A 23,339-nucleotide genomic window follows, 5' to 3' on the forward strand; every position below is an offset into this window, starting at 1 on the left:
TTTCGCTACAGGTAACACCTCCAGAGGAACCGCTACCAATCATCGGAGTACCGTGTCTGAGCGGTGGCATTAACCCGTCCACCCTCGGTGGACCCGGTTCCGGACTGGGAGGATCAACGCTCGGTGGTTCCGCGCTCGGCGGTTCCTCACTCGGTCTAAGTAACGCGATAGAGTCGAACAACAGCGCCTCCACACCGAACATCCAGATGCAGAACGAATCCTCCCAGCAGCCGCAGCATCTGCATGGCACGATAGTATGATATAACTTAATGTGGGGCCGCAGGCTCCGCTCGGCGGTACGCAACAACAAGTGGATATAGAGCTAGCCAAACACCCGTCGCTGCAGTCGTAGGTACTAGAAGAGGGCGGGAGTGCTGAGAACGGACACTCTCTCCCCGCCCGCTTTCCACCACCATCTCCGCTCATCAACCCCATGCGCCATGAACCTCACCTTCTACCGTAGGGTGTCAGAGCTTTAAAATGGGTTTACAGTAGCGTCCCCATGTATCCCGTAGTGATCGGAAGCGTCTAGCGTAGGCTACTAGAACGATAGCATTCAACGAAACTGTGAACCGGGCAGCTACGCGAATGGGAACGGAAGTACCAACGACAGGGACGGCAACGGGCTCGTTAGTGTGCATTAGGCCACGCAAGCTTGGACAAATAGCGACATCTAGCGTGTAGTGTGTAATGATAAGAACAACCAACTAACAGCTGGACAAAAAAGGTGGACCGAAGGCAACTTAAATGGTAAATTTTGTACTAACTACGATTACGATACTAACGTCACTACACTTACTACTGCTAATAGAATTACTAACAATAACAAAGGTACAGTTTGCTTGTGAAGAAGCTGTTACATTAAGAAGGAGGAAGAATAACCCGCACACGATAAAGCGCGAGAGATGCGATGCGACAGAGAGTGCATTAATGCGCGTAGCAATTAAGGGCAGGTTCCACCTGTTGGAACATTCTGTACATACTCGGCCAACGGGAAAAAACGGACGGAACACGAAACCAAGGTCAACAAAATTAACAATACCGAGCTGCGAGAGGTTACAGCGTACGTCCATAGCTCCATGCTTCTCCGCATGGCAATGGCAGCACCTCCTCGGGATAAGGGAGAACCGGAAGCGAGGCTCAGCGTCAGCTAAATCATATCCTTTTGAGAGTATGTGCTCTGTACAAATAGTGGTTATTCGTAGTACGTATCGATCAAAACCTCCCCATAGTCGGCCTGCGTTAGCTTTGTTACTTTCTGTTGCGACCCGAGATAGCAGCCGACGAACTCCTGTTGGCGATTTAGCGCCTATAAATCCAATATACCAAGCGGTCCAATGTAGAGCGAAGGAAGAGCAGTAGATAGAGAGTTAGAGAGGCGCACATGCCACACTCAAAGTGTGTGAAGATTCAGGAGCAGTTTTGATGGCGATCAACGTCTAGGAATGTTAAGCACTAGTCTGTATGGTCATCCGCACTGATCGAGCCGAGGGACGATCGGACGCAATTAACCCATCATCCAACAAGCCCACTGTACATAAAATGTACACGCCAGTGTCCTTTAGTGAAATGAAACAAAACAAAAGTCACACAAAACTTTATGGTAAAAGCAATGCATCGAAAGCTTTTTATTTCTATTGTTATGGACCATTGCGTTACAGCACTGTTGCAAGTCTGCCATTATTTTCATCGTTTTGCGCACACGCTATACTTACCCTGTAAGACAGAAGGTAAGTGAATAATTGAGAATAGAAATAAGTCAAAACAAAACCAACCTTTTCCCTGTGCTCGTGATAAGTGATAGTAGGTGGTGAACAAATTTAAACACACAAACAAATTGAAACCAAAAAACAAAAAAAGCTTCAGGACCTGTAATACTCGATTACGTTTGACCTCCGAATGCTCGGTTTCTCGGTTACTGCTTCGGAAAATGTTTATCATGCCCTTTCTACCGCGGAAAGCTCGCCAGGAGAGAACCGAACACACGGTGAGAAGGATTGCTACATGTTGGATACATACAAAATACACATCTATATTTTTCTAGCCCAATCGTGTACATGTTCAGATGGTTCTTTGTTGTTTTCATACACTGAGCATTATATTTAGGAGAACCAAAAGAAAAACGTTAGCGTATAGATAAGTCACACAACCCACGAGACCATATGTGAGACGCTTACGACGATGCAGCTGTACATAGGGTATAGAGTATTTAGACAGTGTGTTGTAGAAAAAAATTAAAGATGTTTGTTCTTGTTTACTAGCAATTGTGGTGGTTTTGGAAACAACAAACAGCGTTTACTCCTAGTTTTTCACTCTCTCCAGTAGCACATGTGCCTGGTGTTATGCAATGTTCTTTTATAACCATATAAACACATAACGCATTGAAGTTTATTTATGAAAAAAGTAAATAATTCGGGAATTTTGTATCGAATATGCTTGACTCTTCATTTAATGTATCTGCCTTCTCTTGAATCGTCTAAAGATATGCAATGATTTACATAAAAAACTTACGCTTTGAATTCTTCTTACTGCCATAATCCCAATTCTTAATCCATCCACAACTTAATTAATGAACCCACGATGGTTAGTAAACAAGAACGCAAACACTGTGCAAACTCATACACACCTTTAAACAACTAAACAATACAAAAACGACAACAAATTGATACTAATGTTAGTAGCGTAATGTAGAACTGTTTTTTACGTTAAATCAATCTAAAGAGAACGTGTTTATTTTTCGATTTTCGATTTTTCTCGTACGACTTTCATAGCAAACCTTGTCGAACAAAAACTAACAACAACACACAAAAGAAAACCACCATCACAAGCGGGTGGAGCGCATCTAAATGGCCCACTTGAACGTAAGAAAAAAATCATCGCTTTGGTATACTGTAAACGCTTTACAAAATGGCATGGAAGAATCACGGTCAACGGTTAAGCTGGCTACTAGAATGCACCAGTTCCTTGGTTGGAGATGGGGCGAGTGAAGAAGGGATGCAAGGGTACTATAGGGAAAGGAAGGATTTTCTCAGGATAGTCTCCAAGAGATGGGAAATGCGTGTGGGGGGAACGTGATGATAACCGTAAGCATAATCGTAGAATAACAGACGGGTGAAAGTGTCGGGAATTGTAACACAAGCTTAACCTAACTAGTCAACTAACAACATCCCCTGAACGTGTCGTGAGCAACAAAAACAAAGGGAGATGCATAATGAAAGTGAGAGAGAGAGAGAGAGAGTGAGAGTAACACAAAATTATAATTGCAAGTACTTAAACTAAACATAAACTGATAGAATTCATAGCACCACACCCGTCTCTCCGTATCCCCTTTTGCGTCTGTAGAAGGGGGCAGAAGAAGGCACCTAGCAAAGAAAATGCATATTCGAAAGGAAAGCTCTCAACTGGTTCAACGCACTGAGCGAGGTTTGAGGATTGAGGGACGCAGCTGTTACAACTACTACTAAAAATGCCTTAGGAATGGAATTTTAAGTGTCAAGTATTCAAACGACCAGCGAAACAACTGCAATCCCCTCCCTGGAAGACTAGAGCAAACCAAATGGTCACGTTAAAAGCGATCGAGCATGAACGACAGATGCTGTGCTGTGTAAGATACAATCGGTCCGGATTTTGTAATATAAACGTAATGTAAGATGTAGAGACAGCCGCCGACCGGCATCAACCAGAAACAAGACGCCCTTAGACAATAGGATACAAGGGCACAAAAGTGGCGTGTGGAGGCTGCTCAAGCAGACAGAGAGAGAGAGAGAAATCAAGAGGGCAAGAGGGCAGAGTAACACACACACACACACAATATACAGATAGAATTGAAACAAAACAAACAAGAAAAACACACAACTTATACTAGACTTACATGCAACGGAAAGCTTAGATTTTGAACTCCATTATTTTCTAACCAATAATCGCACACAAACACACCCAAACGAAGAAACACAACCACACATGCCGCTCTACTCTAGATAATCGGCATTTTTTTACAATTAGACGATTGAAAATGCAACTTTTTGGTCATTTTGTTCATGCACGGCATTCTCTTTGAATCGGGTTTTTTACAGCAAAACGTGAACTAACACACAAGAATTGCACACAGAAGTAACCAAGTTTTTATAAGGTTCAATTAGTACGCCCCGCGGGGTAGCATAGTCCCGCTTTCGATTTCCTTTTCTGCCCAACACATTTTAGCTCTGACTCCTGTACATTTCGAACACCATCATTCCGGAACCGATAGTAGTGAACGGCCCATTAGAACAGAACAAACGGACGAACAAGAAGGTAGAAAACAAAATGCGAAAAGAAGACCTTTCACTCAAAGCAGAAACATTAAAAACACATTTATTAACTCTTGATCAATTCTAAAATAAAGATTTGATTAAAATATAAATACTCGGCGTCGTGCGGATTGCATACCGGCAGGGGTGCCACTGGAAAGAACGAATGACTTGCTGTCGCATCAAGACACGAACCCGATTTTAAAATTTGTGTTCCCTTCCTTTTGAAAGTCACTATTTAAATAATTCATTTTTACAGACACATTTGTGAGTGTGTGAATTAATTGGTGTATTTTATTGGATGAAATTTTCAGATAAATGGTACAAACTCTATACAGGTACAGGTATAATATGCACCTTCTCGCACGGAATCTTTTTTTGGTTTTCTTTTTCTGTTATTATTTTACCTCACACACTTGGAAAGGAACGGGCAAGCAACGCGAGTTGTAGTCACATTTCGAATAAATAATGCTTGCGTTGCTGCGTTTGTGCTGTGTGAAGGATGCGCCCCGATCAGAATGCTCCCTGTTTCGGTGAATAAGCCCTTACGTATAATGTGCTGCATGGAAACTGGTAACGCTTTTTTGTGATTGCCTTAACTAATACCGAGGAGACGGCCCGAGTTTCCTTTCCTTCCGGAATTTGTGCCTTTCTGCAAGCGCCTCTCCGCATGTAAGCTTATCTGTGTACGTATATCAAAAATGTGTTTGTAGCAGAAATATAGCTTCAATATGCAACACGGTGCTAAATAGATGTGTCTGCGCGCGTGTGTGTGTGTGTTAGTCTCCTGGATTGGTCAGGAAACACACTCTACATCTGACATCAACGGCAAACAGACCTTGCGGACGCAACAATGTTATGTGAATGGTGTGTTCCCTACCCGGATTAAGGCTCCTGCTTCCCCTGATTATCGCATGTTTGGTGAAAGGTACTGTTTCACTATGTTAAAGCCACTTTCTGTTCTATCTAACGCGCCCGACTAACGTTCGCGAGGAACTGTCCCAGTACGTTCCCACGCGGATAGTACGTACAGACGACAATCACCTTACCGCTGCGCGTTTGTCCCATACCCACGCCCAGCTCCTTCGTGCCCTTCCACACCATCTGCGTAAACTGACCACCCTTGATGGCGGCGCGTGGTTCTACTGTGAATGCGTACTGCTTCACCTCCTCGTACCACGACCGACAGACGTCCCGCGCATTCGGGCGTGCGTTTCTGTCCGAGGACCAAAGACAGTAGAGATTCTCGCCATACTTGGAGTTCTGCCGGTAGGTGAACCGATCGTCTCGGGCCAAGATTTCCGCCCACTGCTGTGCATCTCGGACGAGCTCTTTGTGGAGGCTAAAATGAACAACAATCAGATCAGCTAAACGCTCCTTCCGAAGCCTTCAGATCGTACTAAACCTACACTAAATCTGCTGCACCATGACGCTTCCGGTACTCGTTGTGATGCTTCAGCATGGCCGTCGAAAACTCATCGAACTGATCCGGATCATTCTCATCCACAATGCGGACATGTTTCTCTGGCTTTTCCGATCCGGGCCGCCGTAGAGATGAGATTGTCGTTTTTCCGGCCATTTCATCCACAGAAGTTTGCTTCAGGGCGGATGGTTTGTCGACGATAATCTTCGGTATTTCGAAACCACCCACGGGTGGGACGTTCTTTGCGAAACTGCCGATATAATTACCCGGTGGATCGTAATTGGCCACCACAAACACCTGTCCCGAGCTGCAGAAAGAAAGAATTTTCATTTTTAATTCCTTTGTCCTTAATGACCTGCTCCACGATTTGTTTACCGATTGCGTGCCACTCCAACGCCAAGCTCCCGGCTATCCTTCCACACGACCTGCGTGAAATGTCCCGTCTTCAGTGTGGCCGGCTCCTTCCCAAACACGTGCTGATCGATCTCGCTGTACCAGTTCTCCACCGGTTCCCGTCCACTCACGCACATGTTCGAGCCGGCCGTATTGGACGAGCTCCACGAGCAGAAAATATTCTCCCCGTACGCCGAATTGCTGCGATGCACCAGCACACCTCGAGCCGCAATCACTTTGGCCCACTCCTCCGCGTACCGACACAATCGTTTGCTCAACTTCATCGGAAGTACTCCGTGCCGTGTCCGGTACTCGTTGTGTGCCTTCAGACATTCCCGCTCGAACTCTGTGTACAGTGAGGGCGTACTTCCTCGCAGCGATGACTGTGATCCTCCACAGCCCGGCCTTAAGCTTCCAATCGAGGGACTCTTCGAAGGACTTTTAGAGTGTCGAAGCAGCGGGCTCGCATTGTTATTGCCCCGATCGAGAGACTTTGGGCGAAGCGACCCAACCACACTCTGTCCATTGAGTCGTTTTGTGTCGCACGCTGGCGCTTTGCTGCCCAACGGCGTATTGTTATTGTTCCGATCGCTTGCCGTGCGTGTCTTTTCCAACTCGGCACTCGTCGTAAGGATTGTCCGCAGCGGGGAAATCGAGAGCCGGGGAGAACCGACGGAGAGTTTGCCGGTGGAAAGTGAGCGTGACATGTCGTTTCCGGTGAGATCGAACTTCTCCCTAAACACCACCGTCCGGTCCGGCTTGTGGCCCTTGTACGTCTGTATCGTTTCCATCGTAATCACCTCGCACAGTGGATCCTACGGATGAGGGAAAATCCAAAGAGAGAGAGAGTGGCATCAAATATAAAGCAAACGAACTGCACAAACTTGTATCTGGCACGCTACCGCAACCGATGAAAGGATAAGTGAAAATTTATCGTCCCAAATCAAACGCCCATAAAACTAACGACATTTATGATCCCATCAGCCCAACGACTGGCTCGAATAGACGAACATCACACACACACACCAGAATGAACTCAGAACGGTGAGTAACGATAACGTCTGACAAGTAGCTACAGAAAAGCTTTTTACTGAGGCTAACCCTTGAGTGAACAGTAGCGCTGACATTATGATTTAATATGGTCGAAAACCTTATTCATTTCACGAAGGTTTTTGTTTGCAAGCATTTACTTATAACTTTGCGTTGAGAACTAATTGAACTCGGATTCAACAACAGTTCAACATGAAATTCAAAACCCTAAGCAATGCATTGCATACCTTTAGACGTATGCTTTTTTATGTAGCTTTAATAATTATTTTGCACGGTCAGTTTCTAGTCAGCAAATGATTCATTTATAATAATAAAACTGCATTGATATCGTAAACAAACCCGATTTAAAAGGGGTGAAATAAATCTGCCTTGTACAACCATTAACGGAACAAACTTGGTCATCGTTTGACCTTTCGAGAAGCGTGCTGCTCGTACCAAAGAAAAGCTGTACTTCAATAAAAAAAAAACTGGACAACATTCTCTTCCAATAAGCACTGAATGGTTCTGCAAGGCTCTGAGAATTCATGAGCACATTATTATCCCCATTCACAACTAACCATACGTTTGCGAAAGCGCATATGTGCAAACGAGCCCCTCGAACGTCTCCATTCGCTCCAATTGCTTCCATTTGGTCATTCCGGACGGGCACACAACCGGAAAAACGGAAATGCCGCAATATTCTTTTACACTAATGCGGGACCGGCGGGGGACAACAATGCTAAGCAAGCGAAAGACAGGAAGAAAACCCCCCAAGCCGGCAGAGAAAAAAAAACCCTGCTGCTTCACGCCGGATGTAACAACCATGAAAGAATCGCTTTCTTTCTGTTTGTGTTTTTGAACCATGGGGGTTTGCCCATTTCCCCCCTCCCCATTACCTTCTGGCTGCCCTTGTGATTGATGACGCGCTGATCCGTTTTTCTGACCATTACGACCCGCGACAGGGCACCGCAGTCGTGTGAGGATCCAGCCGACGAGAGCTGCGTTATGTCCTTTATGGGTCGGGTTGGCCTGTTGAGAAAAGGGTGAAGAAAGAGAAGAAAGGAAGATGAGTACATTAAAACTATTCCAACTTAAGGAAGAACGGCAAAATGTCCAATCTAGGAGGAAACGAATCAAAGCGAATCCCCCAAGCCATTTACTCACATTCCCAGCGTTCGCCACATCTTTGGAAAGTTTCAAACACCCGTGTGAAAAACCTTCTTCGATTCGAGATTTCTATCTACCTTTCGAATGGTGCCGCTGTTAAAGCTTTTTTTCCGGCCCAATTTCCGACACTGAAGCAACCGTCCCCGACGAAGGCACGCACCATTCTGATGGAAAAATGCCCGAACCCGGTTTCTACCAGTGAAAGCCTGTTTTCTTTTCACGACGTGACTTTCCTTCGTCCGCATGCATGCAAAAAGGGGCAAAATATTTACATTTCCAATGATTCGTCCTAACCACAGCCCTGTTTTGTCTTTGTATGCGAGTTCATGAGGGAAAGGATTGAAAGGACTTCGATGGCATGGTGGAATGGCGTTAGCATGAAACGTGTGTGGGTAGGTATGCTATGCATTACTCCGATAAACATATTTATTGTTGGGCTTGAAGGTATACTTTCTTAATTAAATTCTGCTAGTCAGCAAAATTCTATAAATTACACCTCGTCGGACATGATGAAATTACACAGTACAGATACTTGGTGTCAACTTCACGAAATCTAGAGCAGATGCCATAACACTAACTCTTCATCGTGGTAGTGGTCTTCGGTGATCACTGTTAGGCGATGGTGAAGCTTACCATTTTCTACCAATTATGAACACTCAGCGAAGATGTAAATAGTAGAGAATAAGTCTTATAATGATTATTTCGATGAGATTACTTCGAGGATAAAATTTTAATGAGATAACACTGCTGAAAACTAACAAGCTGTGGAACTAAGAGTGACTATGCGACCAGTCAGTCAATATTATGTGGATGTGGAAGAACTAATGTAGAATAGCAGTATAACTCGCATATTAACTCTTGTCACATTTTGGACAACATGGCCCTTTTAAACGACAAAGTAGATGATAATCTCTCGCAACAGCCGAGGCTGTGGACACTGAAGCTCATTGGACAACGAGGACTCCCTTTAGACGATGATCGAAATAATTCAGCTAGTAGCTTTCGAGCAAAATGTCTTTTTTAAGTCTGTTTAACCTAAATCAAACAACAGCTGCTCACAACGGCATACAAGGTGTCGCAGAACATTTGTTCTTAAACCACAGCACAATATGTGTACTTCACATACAGAAAAGTATTAATCGAACGAAGCATCTAATCCATTTCTTAACACCACACGCCACACACAGCCACATAGCGACACTGAGCAATCGTTTAACACCTTTCAAGAACCATACCGTTCCGTGACCCAGCACAGAGAACCACAATTAACTTCCCGTTTGTTCACCAAAAACCCGGCACCATTGCGCACTACCCTACGTTTCGTTCCTCCTCTCATTATACCACCGAAAAAACAAGCTGTTGTCGGTTCGGGTTTACAAATTTACTTACACTAATTAACAAACAAATGCTCTCATCGTGGCCTCCGGTAAGTTTGTTCTTGCTGACGCTGACTTATGAGCCGCACACCGATCGGTGCGATCGCGACCACAAACTGGCAGCATTTTGTCTGCCGCCCTATTCTCACCCAACTGACGATTCAATTTCGAAGCCGCGGCCAGGTGACGCAAAGGTGTTGTCGGTGCTACGCAACACAGACGGTGCGCTATCAACGATCGACAAGGGCAAACCTCCGTTTGGGGACAGCTTCGTTAATATTTATCGATCGTTACATTCCAACCACTGCACCGTTCGGCCCACCGTTCGAAAAGAAAGAGATAAAGAGCTAAACAAAAACCCGAATCTCCTAACTACTGGTCTCCTTTTAGGCCGCTCAAGATGCACCACCAGATCGGGACCACCCCCTTTGCCGGCGATAATTAATCTCATAATTGTAACAGCACCATAATTAATACATCATAAATTGAGGTTAAATATTCATTCGCAATTGTCCGTCCGTCCGTCCGTCTAGCGGTCCGTCGGTCAGTCTGCCACTCTTGACGATGCCCTTTTGCGAAACTCGAGTATCTCGGATCGCTTTCGCACCGACCTATGTACACACACACATGCAGCACCACGACAGCGCGCCACCCAAGCCAACATGGTGCGAAATGTTGATGGCTTGTTTACTTTAGGAAATGTCCAGTGCAAATCATATGCACATGTTAATCGATTGCACGTTTGCCCCGTACCGGCTGACCACCCTTCGCCAAACTGGACCGCAAGGGAGGGAGGGGGGATGGAGGGATGCAGGTGGGGGTCAGTCCACACATACCGCACGACGTGAAGGGTTGATTGGTGCGAAAGGTTTCCTGCGTATCTGGGCTTAGCTTGCAGCCGATCCGTTCCAAAGTGCAACACGCACCAATTGCAATCGATGATATTGGTTGGATCGAATTCGATTGCCCGTGTGTCGCGCTCGTATGTCCACAGAGTGCGTTCGTGTGGCAGGTACAGTAGATTAAGAGAAGTTTGTGTCCGATCCAAAAAGGGTTCGAAGACGTAAGAGAGGAAGCTTAGAGATATCATGACTGCTTCCTCACTGCTAGGGTTTCCCTTCTCCGATGTGGGAAATGGTGATATAATCCGACAAGCATTCAGTTCGTATTTAATTTAACACCTTTAACATGACACTCATGTTCAATGATTCATCCAGTCGAGTGGGAAATGGCTGAGGGAACACTTTGGCTATAAATTTGGAACCTGCTTATGTGCTCTTCACACTACTTCAAGCCATCGAAACGTATCACTGTCTATGATCCATATAGGAAAGTCAATCTCTTCTAACTGAAGCTCTTCAGTTACTGAAATTTTTTATAAGGATGCTTAGTCTCAATCCTTGACCCCGACTATTGTAGAACCTCTGAAGTGTACTACTGATGAGGAATCAAATAATAGTCCTAACTCCAGCTGTGAGAAATAAGCCTTCTACGATTCTGGCTCAAATCAGTCCAAATCCAAAAAATCAAACTCATATCCCCACATCCGGCCACGAATAAACGTGTGACGCTTTGGATGACGCGTCTTTCGCCACCACCGCCAAAAAAATGAAGTACCTTTTCGTACAATTAAATTCTTATCAATCAAGCGTAAACAACTGGTAGGCCACCTTGCTCATCGTACCTCCATTTGCTCGTCTTATCTTACTGACGTAGCAAAAGCAGGTACTCTGTGCCGTATAACAAGCAGCCGAACTCACCGATAACTGAACGTTAAGATAAGATAGCCCAAACTGAGTCTTGGCTCCGTTTCTTGACATGCGCCAAAAGCAAAAAAAAAGGGACCCAGAACCCCCCCAGGGAAAACATGCAAAACCCTCGACAAAACATCATTAAAGTTAAACCAGAACCACGTCAACATCAACCCAATCTGACGACCGCTTGGACAACAACCTGGTCACCGGGACGGGCCGGCATACCAACGAACGGGTTACGCAAAACCGTTTTAATTGCGGTGCTTTTCACCTTTAACCCTCATTACTGGCACGTTGCTTCTGTGCTTTGTGCATGTTCAAACGGAATAACAATCGTGCATCGTGTTGTGGTTTGTAATCTAAAAGTTCTTTATTTCCCTCAATGTCACCCTGAGTGTGTGTGTGTGTGTGTGCATCACCGCTCACAAACACACTTACACACACGGGGCAATGAAATTGAAATGCAAATATGCAACCGTCCGGAATCGTGTGCCGGTGGTATATTCCATCAAAACTCACTAAAAACGGTGGGGAAAACTTCCCAACCAAGCTTACTACACTCGATGTTTATCTTTTTCCACCATAACAGAAACAGAAACACTTCCTCCCTTTTTCCAGTAATTCTCACTCACTCAGCAGTTGCTGGAACACTGCGGCCAGGGGACCGGCTAGTTAAACAACCGTTCCATGACAACCCGGCGAATGATGAACGACGGCTTGCGGCGTGGAAACATGCACACCTTTCATCGGCCGGCCGTCCACGAATGTCAAGGTCGCTTACTACTCCGTGAGAGTTCGCCATTGTGCACCGAAGTGGGATCGTTCCTTCCTTCTGGATGAGCGATTTTCCCATCGTTAGAGTCGCGTGAGAGAAACGCAGCAAAAAAAAAACTGCCAAAGGACGGAAACCCAACGTCAAGCACTATTTTTGAATTGGCGTCAACCTGCATCGAGAATGTATTAAATAAGACATCCATCAAAACGGAAACTTCGAGCCCCGGTTTCATCACTGCGCCATTAAACAAACATACAAATTACCCAAGGCCTTAACGATCGTTTAAACTTTTTGACGGTACACCGTGTCAAAAGGTTACCACTACCCTCAGAACGTTTCAATTGATATTTTAACCACCATTTTTTGTATTTCGGGTTGGAATACAACAGTAAAGGACGCAATTTTACGAAGGTCTTTAAAAGACATGGCATCCCATAACGCAGGTTGACGAAGTCTACACCCACCAGCGAGGGACGTCTTGTCAACGGCAGTAACCGGAGACATCACTCCGAAAACCGAAACCCTCTCCTCTCAGTTCTATGTTGGGACCACCGCAGCCACGCTTTGGGGTAATGAATTGCTCATTTCTTGCACGAGCCTTCGCACGACCCCGTCTGGTTGTGTTCTTTGCACACTTCATCACGTTCCAAGCCGACGATCGACCGTGGTGGTCGGCAGGACTGGCAAGATTTTCTATGAACATTATGTTTCCGTTTGTTTCGTGCCATTTTTTTTTTTTTTTTTTGCATGACGAAGATAAAAGCAAAGAGAACAGAACAACCACCGTCTGCTCGCGTGGCCAAAAGCAAACAAACACCCTCCCTGGTTGATTGAAACAGTGACATCCAGCTCCAGTGTGCTGGAGAGGTTTGATAAATGAGTTTCCTGGTCACGGCACCAGACGTACCGCTGACGTTATCGATAGAATATCTTAAGCGCTCTATTTTGTCAGCAAGCGCATCGTTTTCCATTGGCCCGGCTTTATTAATTGTGTGAGCTAGAGCAAGCTGTCATAATTGATGCCACGAATAAATTGATTGCCTGTGCAATGCGAAAGCGAAATCGTGCGGCGTGCAATTATCACGCGGGGGAAAACAAAAACGATACTCCGACGACACTCCGGTCTTGCCGGGTCAGTCAACAAAATTCGCACATTAACAATCCGATTCCGGTGCCTTTCGTTGCTTCCCACCAGCGTTCCCAGTTTGGTTCGAAACGGAATGTCTCAATAGCAAAAAGACCAAAGCGAACCAATTAGCTTGCCTTTCCACAAATCGTAAACCCCCTTCAGTACACTGCCGGCCAGCAGATTCCAGAGCACTCCCCGGGTCGCTTCGCACAGGGGCGAACAATATTTTTCCAGCACGTCTAAATATTGCTGTTTGACAAACATTTACGACTGCACTGCGCTGTACAGATCAATGGCGCTTTATCACACGGCTATCTGGCGATCAGACTCCCAACACGCCAACCGTGGTACGGCGAATACAAATTGCACAGTCCAAACCAAGCACGGGGCGGGCCTATTATTTTGTGCATAACGAGCGGAAATGAAAAATCTTCCCCCGCCGCACACATCATAGACCAACGGGCCCACGTTCCATCGATTGGCTAATAATGGCGACAATATAATAATAGTAACCGTTTCATCGACCATTTTTCCCACCGCGTAATTGTGCCGCTTTGTGCCGCTCAATGGATGAATTATGGGCCCGCCGGGGTACAGCTTCCCCGAGCGCCCCGATGACTGCAAACCGCACTAATTGTGAAGTGATAAATTGCTCATCTTTGCCCCCGAACACGATGACGTTCGAAGCAGAGGGTGCACTACACATGCACTTACCGACCGACCGATCAGGAAGATCATCTCCACTACCGGGCACGTCTGTCGCGCACTGTCTTCGTTCTGCTGCACAACGCACACGCCACCGTGAAGCGTGATAGTGATCACAAGCGCGAAGAATGTATCCCTCTGTATGAACGAGGCCCTGCGCGTAGGGTGCGTGTGTGCCATATGTCGCCGATCGTATCGAATCCACACTGAGCGAGTGCATCATCACGAAACTGGGGCATTGTGTTACGGGGCTCGTTTTCATTAGCAACGGCAGCAACAGTAGCATCCCCAATGAAGAAAGATGATGTTGCAAAAATGAATAGCTAAAATGCAAATCAACGCTAGAACGACATCCACACGGGGTCTGCTTCCTGGATGCTCAATTATCTGGCCACCCAAATTTCAAAATGTGCTGCGATGTTCCTCTTCCGAACCGAACACCACCGGACCAGAACGCAGTTGCAGATGTTTTTCACATCTCGCGCGAGGCCATGTTTACTGTCCACGCGTACCACACAATTGTCAACGTTGTTATGTCCGTGAAATTTAAAGACCCCCAATTTTAACCTCCAAAAATCGTCCCCAGCTGTGTTCATACGCACGCTCTTGGCTGGCTGGCTGTCTGTTTTCGCTCTGCCACGTTTACCGCATTTTTCCAACGCAGTTGTTCGCTTTATTTATCCAGCCGGTTCATTACGGCATATTACACGGTGGGATAAGACACATCCCATTCCAGCAGACAAAACCCCCTTACAGAGGCAATAGCTAGCAAGTTATCATCACAGACACCTTCTACATTTCGCAAGTAGTCGACCTACTCGGCAACCTTCTTCTCCCGGTCTTGTCGCGTATATTTACCTGCATCTGGAAGCCATTTTCAGGCAGCACACCTCCATCCTGTCCGGAAGGTTTGTTTCCGCCCGTAACACAACACACCGCTAGTTCACCACCACCGTCACCGTCTGGCCGTTATCGTCCGCGTCCGCTTTGCGACGACCACTGGGTTTCACAAACTTTACTACCACTGGCGTGGCGATGCTCTTATCCATGGATGGCGGTGTGCACGATGAGATGCATTTGTCTGGCAAATTGCGCTACACGAACGTCACGACTGGTGCGCAAGATATCTTGTCCCTAAACTTGTAATTCAAAGCACGTGTTTTTAACAACCTGTTTTGCGGCATTCACACACCCTCGCTCCCTCTTGTTGCGTCCCCTTGATCAGCCTCTAATGTGCCTTATGAACGATCCCCAGCCTACAGCCCAGAGACAGAGAAGGAGCCCATTCTTTGGAGCAAGCAGCTGACGCAGCAAATCACACGCCGACAACAGTGAGATCGATTGCATTGATCACGATCGTGATTGCGGTGCGATAAGCCGCACCACACGAACAACGCAGCGCAACCGTACGAAAAAGATCAAGATGATCCCGGGGCGACGACTTCAAGACGCCATGCAACGTTCGAAGCGCCGAACGAAAGCGATTGTCCCAGCAAAACGAGGCACTGTTGTGGGACGGGACCACAACAACATTCTGGATCGTGCTTCGCAACGAAATTGGATTTGGAGCGTCGTACAAAGTGAAATGTCACTGAGGCTCCCTCCGTCTCTGCAGATGTCCAAACGTCCAGAGCAATTTGTCGATCCGATCAAACGATCGTCGAGTGGGATGACCCTTCAGTCTAAGCCACCATAACTCCAAAAGGCTGTGGCGCATTAAAATTTCACGAGCCGTAAAATGAAACAGCATAGTGTTGTCCAGCGTCTCCATCTGAACGATCAATTAACCATAGTCGCTCGCCAGCCTCGGACCAAGCCTCACAACTGAGAATAAATCAGTCAGCGTGTGCCGAGGATAGCATCGAAGCGAAATTCCAGTTGTCATTCGGGTTGCTTTAATATTCACCGGTGTGCGAGTGTGTCTGCACACTGTTTTTATGTTCTCAAATATTAACATATTTATTATCATCTGCTGAATCCGCAGGCCCCACATCGACGCTGGTGGTGGAACTCCCCCAACGGGAAGGCGTCATCCGGCGAGCCTGCCACTCAGCACTACTGGACAGTCAGTGTTCGATGTGGGACAACCGCTTCTTTAAACACCAACCATCTCTTGTGTTTTATCATCTCCGTCGGGTTTGTTTTGGGTGTTTGTTCGTTCAATCTTTCATGCAAATATTGGCCAGGGTGAATTCATGATGCCGAGCTGGTACTTTGTCTCGCTGCGATGTTACACAGCATCACAGCCATTCTCATGACGGTGTTTGCATGACATCTCACTGATATCTTTTTGCGTCGATAAGAGACGGTGTCGGCTCACAACCCTTGCTCCAGCGGACAAACAGCGAACGAATATGAATCATTCCGATGTAAAGAATCTAACAGTTTCGCGAGGGCGTTCTCACAGCAGCACTCGGCAAACAAATTCCAAACTGGGTCAAATCAGCTAGCAGTAAGGGTGCTCTATTCAACAGTGTAATGAGAATTTTCTCCATTCAAATAAAGGGACATTGCAAACAGGGGCAGAAACTTATCCTTCGTACAACTTGCGGATGAATTCCACGCCATCCATCAAGGGCTCGGATCGTTTCAAACGTTCCACCAACTTTATCAAAAATTCATCTTTAGAGAATAGCCGGCGAGATCGCACACGATGACGTGCGAATATCCTGTGCTACCGAATGCTCTGCTACCAACCATCTCCGGCATCGGAACTTTCCATCGAACCGAGGCAGAAAACATGCCCGAGGATACTGACGCGCCTCAGTACACTGTGCGGATGTGATGAAAACCCAATTTAAGGCAACTGCTTCTCAAACTCCGAATGCCGGTAATTTCACTTTTCGATAGGCTTTTTCCCAACCGGAACGAACGAAGCCCCGGCAGAAAACGCAGAGAAGAAACCCGAGGACGAGCATAGCTTCGTTAGGTCCCGTTGGCACAGCGCCATCACCGTTACCAAGGCAACCCTACAAGATTATGCGGAACACCGCCAAGTACATCCACGTTCTTGCTGGATTTGCTCCCGAAGGGTGATTTAGCACATCCCCGGAAAATCAGGAGCCAGCAAGACGCGTATCGCGACCCAGGATGGCAAAAAAGGTTTCGGGAGGGTGTCCACAATTTTTGAGGTTAGGTGAGGGGCAAACATAAACGCTTCATATCGCTTCGGCTGTGCGGAGAGAGTATTGATTCGAGAGGGGTGTCTTTTTTGCCGTTTTTTTGGCTCGAGTGAGTGAATTCCAACCGCGAACGACGAGGGAAGCTAGAATTGACGACGATGACTTTTCCGGCTTCATCCGGACGGCGAGACAGTTTTCCTTTTCGGCTTGTTCAGGATTTCCAATAAATCAAGGGAGCGTTTTCCGCTGGCGTTGGCAGTGATTAGAAGCGGCCATTTTATGTGCCGCTAAGGCATCTGCTCCAGTATCCATCCATCATGTGATACGGCGATTAATCACGCGGCAGCGTAAGCTCCTGTGCGCCGAGACGATTTAAATTCATAAACACGCACATTAATCCAAAAATGGAATCTAACTATGGTTCGGCACACGCGTGCTCGACGGTTCTGCCGCAGTTCACTTCCGGGAAAGTGTCGTGCAAATCGGCACCCCAAAATAGGCCTAGCCCGCCTAGACGACCCATCTACGCCAGAAATACGCGTACACACATCGTGGTTATTATTAACACCTGGACACCCAGTGGCCCCACCGAGTCCATCGAGTCGAGTCAGTGTGTCGCGTGTGTCCAAAATCGAAACCACCTCCAACAGGTTCGGTGCACAACACACAACACCGAACATCGCTAATAAACGTCCGCCGGAGGTGGTAAGGCGAGGCCAGTGGCCAGTTTTCGTTCTCGGCCCGCAGCTCGCAGGTTTCAATTTGGGCGCTGTGCTTCTTTTCAAAACATTGAACGCGGAACGAATTAAAAATTCGTTCCAGCAGACCCTGAGAGGGGAGAGTGAAATCATTGTCATTCGCTTTATCGCAAACACTTCAATCACAATTTGTTTTTGAACCCCACCACGTCCACAGCAAGTTCCAATGGAATTCTGACCCATCGGCAGTCGGCACAATGAGTCGTAAAATGACCACAGACACATCCAAACCAAAAAACTCATTCCCAAAATCCAGCGCAACCAACGCATTCTGTTAATTATTTATGTTTTTACCGCCAAGCGCGTCTGCCGCGTGTCTACGCCATTTATGACATTTTCATGACTTTCATCGGCATTAATGTATGCAGCGAGGGCCAGGAGGGCCGAGCAATACATGCCGACAATTCTCCTTCGTAATGAGCCGATTGACCTTGCACCTTGCTGGCGGAGGAAAATCCGGCTAATGGTGGCATGCTCCCGAGACCGGAAGCAAATCAATCGATCGTGTTTGACCAGCGTTTTTCCACGCTCGCTCTTAAGTAAGCGATCGATTTCCTGCTGCTAATAGACGGCCAGACGGCTCATATTTCATAAGCCCCATAAACTGTGCGCTTAAGGTCAAGACGCTCAAACGCTAACTAGTGGAAGAATCGGTAGTTCCAACTTTCCAGAAGCTGTTGTCTTGTTACAGATTATACTACAGCATTTTCTGCTCGTTAGCATCCCGGCGGTGCGATACTCGGTATGTTCAGTGCACACGCAATGTGTTCTGAATTCCAGACCGCCATTCCTGCGTCGTCCAGAGGGTGAACTGTATAAACAAACATTGCTCCGCCAACTTCCGCCACAGGTAGCAAGGTAACACACACTTCCCTGCGAAAGGGTATCAGTTGGACGAACATTCCAAACCGCACGACTCAGAGTTCTAACTGCCTAAACATTCGACTTCCTTTTTCCGTTACCGAGCAAGAACCACTTCCAGACAAATGCATCCACCGTCGGAACGCGTTTTCGACCAACGTTCTTTCGCAAAATGTCCATAAATATTCCATTTCCTACTACAACCGCTTTCCCCTTAGCTTACTCTCACTTTCTATACCCTGCGAACGCCCACCCGAAAGTGATGATTCACTGATAATTTAAGGGGGAATTTGTGTGCGGCCACGTTTAGAATTCGCAACAATCTATTATTTACACGCACACCGTCCACCAGAAAACAGGGCAAAACACGGTGCATACGGATATGCCGCACGAAAACAAATCTTCCCGGGGATTCGGCAAAAGTCAGTGGGAAATGCTCCCCAACCGCACTCACACACACACACACACTCAAACGCACGGTTTGTGGAAAACTTTACTGTTTTCCGGATGCCGAACGAAACAGGACGCCGGAATTGCTGCAACGAAACCGAAAACGCCGACCGTTCGAAGAGCACTGACGGGTACGGTTGAGCATGAACAGTGCTCCAGCTCCCTGCCTAACTGGAGCTACGATGTACACAGACAGTGTGGCACAAAGCATGCGCAGCACGTATCTTTGGTGGGAATAAGAGCTCACTCTTATTTCGAACTCTTTCTTATCTCAAAAGCTTGAAGAAGGTTTAGGAAGGTCCAAAGAGCCCTTTTTTACGACCTTTTAGATCAGACTTCATGATACAACGGAGTTAAATAGTCAGTCCACTACCACCGGGCCGCCCTACCAGAGCCCTAGACAACCTGAATAGCTCTTGGACAGTCATTTATTTACTCTTTGTTCTGGATAGTCTGCTCTGCGTATGAGGAGACCAGACCGGTCTCGACGGAACTTGATACCCGTTCCAGCCATATGAGACCCAGCGTCGCTACCACATCTTCCAACAGATTTGCCCCTAGATCTAGCGACCGAAAGAAGACTCAACTCAACTCAGATCTATCAGCAGCAACAACATTCGATATGCCATGTTTTGCAAACAGTTGCTTCCGTTTTGCTCCACACTGTACACCGGTTACAAGTAACGCGTGAGTTCCAGCACACCTTCCCCATTCTCAGTACTACCACCCAGGCCAAATGGGAGACCGTCACCACTCAAATGACGCTCCGACGCTCACGCTCTCGCTCGCTCGCTCGCTCTCCCACACTCACACTGGCCGGCGAGAAGATCAAGGTTACGCTTACCCGATGCCGATAACGCATCCCGGGAGGCGGTTTGTTTTCAATTTACCGCCTTTTACACCGCACCGCTGCCTAATCTGCTTTGGACGGCGAAAATGCTGGAAAAATGGTCCATTGTCGGCAAACGGTGCATGGTTTACATCAAACAAATAGTTTACGGTGGAGATTCTGTTCAATACGCATTCACACTGCACGTGACTTGCACAGGTCGGGGAAACCTTGTTTGCCTTTCATCTGGTCCCAGTGTACACAACAAAAACACCGGAAAGCGGACGCTTGGTGCCTCGTAACGCTGCATCATCCCCGGTCGGTGCATCACGCGGGTTGTTGTTTATCTTCAAATCTTCTACCCAACTCGAGTGCGAGATTAAGCCTGTAAGGCCATTGCAGTATCGATTTTTACGCCGCTGCATAGACCAATCAAATTGCCTTCCGCGGTAAATGTCTCCCCTAGGGCAAGAAGCGTCAGTGCAGCTTGTCCTTTATTAGAATTCAATATGAATGAACACCAACACATCGCTGCCTTTTGCACACACACACACACACACACACATACACGCCTATACTTCGGCCCGGACATCCGTTTTCCAGGGGGGTTTTACAAATTCATTGTAGTACGCGCGCCGCTTTTACGCATCCGCATTGATGCTGCCGTCTCCTTTCGGCGCACGTGACCGGCATCTTCAGCGACTTCGGCCTGCCCATCCTCCGAGCCCTTATTTTCCGCCCTGTCTTGCGTATGGGGTGCCAAAAACCTGTCACACACCGTTCTTTATGGCTGCGGAACGTTCAGAGGACCAGCAAAACGAATTCTGCTAGAAGAAAAAAAAAATCGTGTGCTACCCATCTGGGGAAAGTATGTCCCTTTTGTGGTTGGAATGGGTTGTGCAGCGAAGACAGGTCAACGTTCGTCGTTGCCAAAAAAGGTGCATACGGAATATTCGATTGCCGTTCGACTGCATCGTTGCAACATGAGCATATTCTCCCCAGTGCAGTTCCATGCATCCCCAACTCCAATATGCTGAATTTGCATAACAAGTAAATACAAATCACACGTTTTTTCCGCTCTCTCAATCCCTCTCTCTATCATTCGTTTCGAAGCGGGTTGATAGGAGAATGTGGCCTCGCGCGATTGTCACCAAATCAGCGTTTATTGCACTCGCTGCACCATGTGCAACGGTCTCAATTTACTGTTCAATCAGTACTGTCTGTCTATAGAATCCGTCGTTTTCGATTGAAAACAAACACATTTTCCGTTAGCCAATTCTTTTGGGTCGTGCGATGGCGCCTGTAAAATGCAGGGTTGTTCGCCACGTTTTCAGCAATATGTAAACTGTAGCCGTGTTATCACGGTAAAAAATCGCTGTTTGATGAAAATAATCTAGCAGCGACTCTTAGGTTGATAAGAATTATTTGAACGTAGCAACAACCTCGACAGGACTCGGCCTACCATTGACTTAGTTTTACCCGTTGCAGCATAGTCTTACTGGTGCAATTTTTGTTTTGCTCTCAAATATTGCTTCAACCCTGCAGTTAACGCTATAATTATTGGTAAAGCACACTTAAAACCTTCCCCTCTCAAATTTCCATCGGGATCGGATTACAACCTTCTTGGCACCTTTCCTATCTATTTCCATCGCTGACTCCCAGCCCAGTGACTGACACCTCAAGTGCGGGCACATCAGATTCCAATATTCTTAACCCAGCTCGCGATTAGCAACGATTATCGTGGCCTCTTGAGACTGGCTGGCCGGGCCACAGATACACAGTGCCGGCGAATTGTTCGGACTGTTGTTTTGATCTTCAACGAGCGTCATTTTCCAATCGCTTAAGTGGTATTGCTATCAAAACCCACCCACATAGCTCTCGTTTCCGTCCGCCGGGTCTCAATCAACGTTAGGGGGGTGTTCTTCGCTGGTCACGTGCGACCATGGCAGTTCGGCTGCCCGATTGGTCATCAATCCCATGGGAAAGGTCAGTGCACGAAAGCAAAACGTGCGTTCCGGTGCCGGTCGGATCCGATGGCATGTGCGTGACCGAGGCATTTGAATGCAAACTGCCGGAAAAGTGATAATTGCGCTTGCGATGCACCCTCTCTTGGCATTCCAAGCACAGCTAATTACAAAGGTGACGGCGTTTATTTACATAAGCGATAAGAATCATTGCTGGCGTGTTCTGTAGCCAAAACACCGAGACAACGCTGTCAATACAAACATCGAAGCAGTCGATTCTTCTCCACATGATGCTTGTACAAAATGGGAGGACGCAAGTGTTTGATTCCAATGGCTACACACTAAATTAATTGTCACAACTCTCGCACAAGCTGCCGAAGCAATAAAATGTATTATAAAGTAGGAGCTATTTAAGCTACAATCGTAAACAGATGACCAGAATTGGCATCCCGCCCAAGTAAGGATCGTGAACGTTTCTGGACCCTATTACTCCATGCGTTCGGGTTTCATAAAATTATCGTGCACTTCTGACAGATATACGAGGTACGGGTAGCATCCACCCACTGAGCAGTGCTCGTAACTATCACACAGTTTAGCCCCAGTTTAGGCCCTCACAGAGCTGGGCAGATGATCGACATTACTACGTCGGTATATTCGTACGCCATTCAATTGTGGTTAACCCCCACGGAAAGTAATCAAACGCAAAATAACAAACAATTGGGGTACCACATTCAATGTTACCCTTTGGCACACACACACACATGGTCAAGGTCATGATTATTCATGGTCATGGGTATTGGGGAGCTTAATGTTACAGCTCTTCGCATGTCACATTCTCTGCCAAGTGGATGGAATCCCTTTGTATATGGCAAAGAATTTTTACATATTTGTAATAAACAAATCTGAGGATTGCTCAAATCTTCGACAGGAGAGATCTGGTCTCAAATCCCATCCGGACCGTGTACTTGAACTATCCCATAGCAACTATCACCGATCGATTCTCGCTAGCTTTTTTTTTTTTTTTATTCATAAAGAACGGCCTGGCCGTATTGCTGATTCTCGCTAGCTAATGTACTAAAATCTTTCATATGCTAATGCTCCAATGATCGCCCTTTTCCACTTACCCGGTCTTACTACTTTGCACCATTGCTTCCTGACGCTAGTACACACACACACACAGAGAGAAGAGAGTATATCCTGATGCAACTGCACTGACAGCAACGAGAATCACAAGCGTAATGGAACACGCAGAAAACTGCACTGAAACCGAGTGCGAATTGTCCGACACTTGGTAGCCAATTCAAATATCGGGGTCACT

At 46.7% G+C, this 23,339-nt stretch overlaps 2 protein-coding genes across 15 annotated transcripts in view; one reads left to right on the forward strand and one right to left on the reverse strand.

The window, feature by feature from the left end:
- Positions 1 to 4,399, forward strand: part of LOC118512046 (potassium channel subfamily T member 2) — a 48,840-nt gene extending 44,441 nt beyond the window's left edge. For 3 of the 4 annotated variants that reach the window (XM_036055875.1, XM_036055876.1, XM_036055878.1), the window contains one exon: positions 12 to 4,399. In XM_036055875.1, coding sequence (XP_035911768.1) covers positions 12 to 260 — 249 coding nt within the window. In that variant the 3' untranslated portion in view covers positions 261 to 4,399. The remainder of the gene's footprint in view (positions 1 to 11) is intronic. The other variant, XM_036055877.1, reaches the window with a different exon arrangement.
- Positions 4,400 to 4,550: 151 nt separating this feature from the next.
- On the reverse strand, positions 4,551 to 23,300 carry LOC118512080. Of its 11 annotated transcripts, none has more exons than XM_036056029.1 (6): positions 19,257 to 19,381; positions 14,896 to 15,171; positions 8,028 to 8,160; positions 6,085 to 6,917; positions 5,696 to 6,016; positions 4,551 to 5,628 (listed from the first exon to the last, which is right to left on the reverse strand). In XM_036056029.1, the coding sequence occupies exons 2-6, from the start codon at positions 14,931 to 14,933 to the stop codon at positions 5,253 to 5,255; spliced, it is 1,701 nt and encodes a 566-aa protein (XP_035911922.1). In that variant the 5' UTR covers positions 14,934 to 15,171; positions 19,257 to 19,381; the 3' UTR covers positions 4,551 to 5,252. The 11 variants fall into 11 exon arrangements, with proteins under 11 accessions (XP_035911922.1, XP_035911920.1, XP_035911921.1 ...); XM_036056027.1 differs by having other exon boundaries at positions 14,896 to 15,176; positions 19,257 to 19,365; XM_036056028.1 differs by having other exon boundaries at positions 14,896 to 15,176; positions 19,235 to 19,357.
- Between the last annotated feature and the right edge of the window lie 39 nt (positions 23,301 to 23,339).

The sequence above is a fragment of the Anopheles stephensi genome, chromosome 3, assembly GCF_013141755.1.
Source record: "Anopheles stephensi strain Indian chromosome 3, UCI_ANSTEP_V1.0, whole genome shotgun sequence".
Classification (NCBI taxonomy): Eukaryota; Metazoa; Arthropoda; class Insecta; order Diptera; family Culicidae; genus Anopheles; species Anopheles stephensi.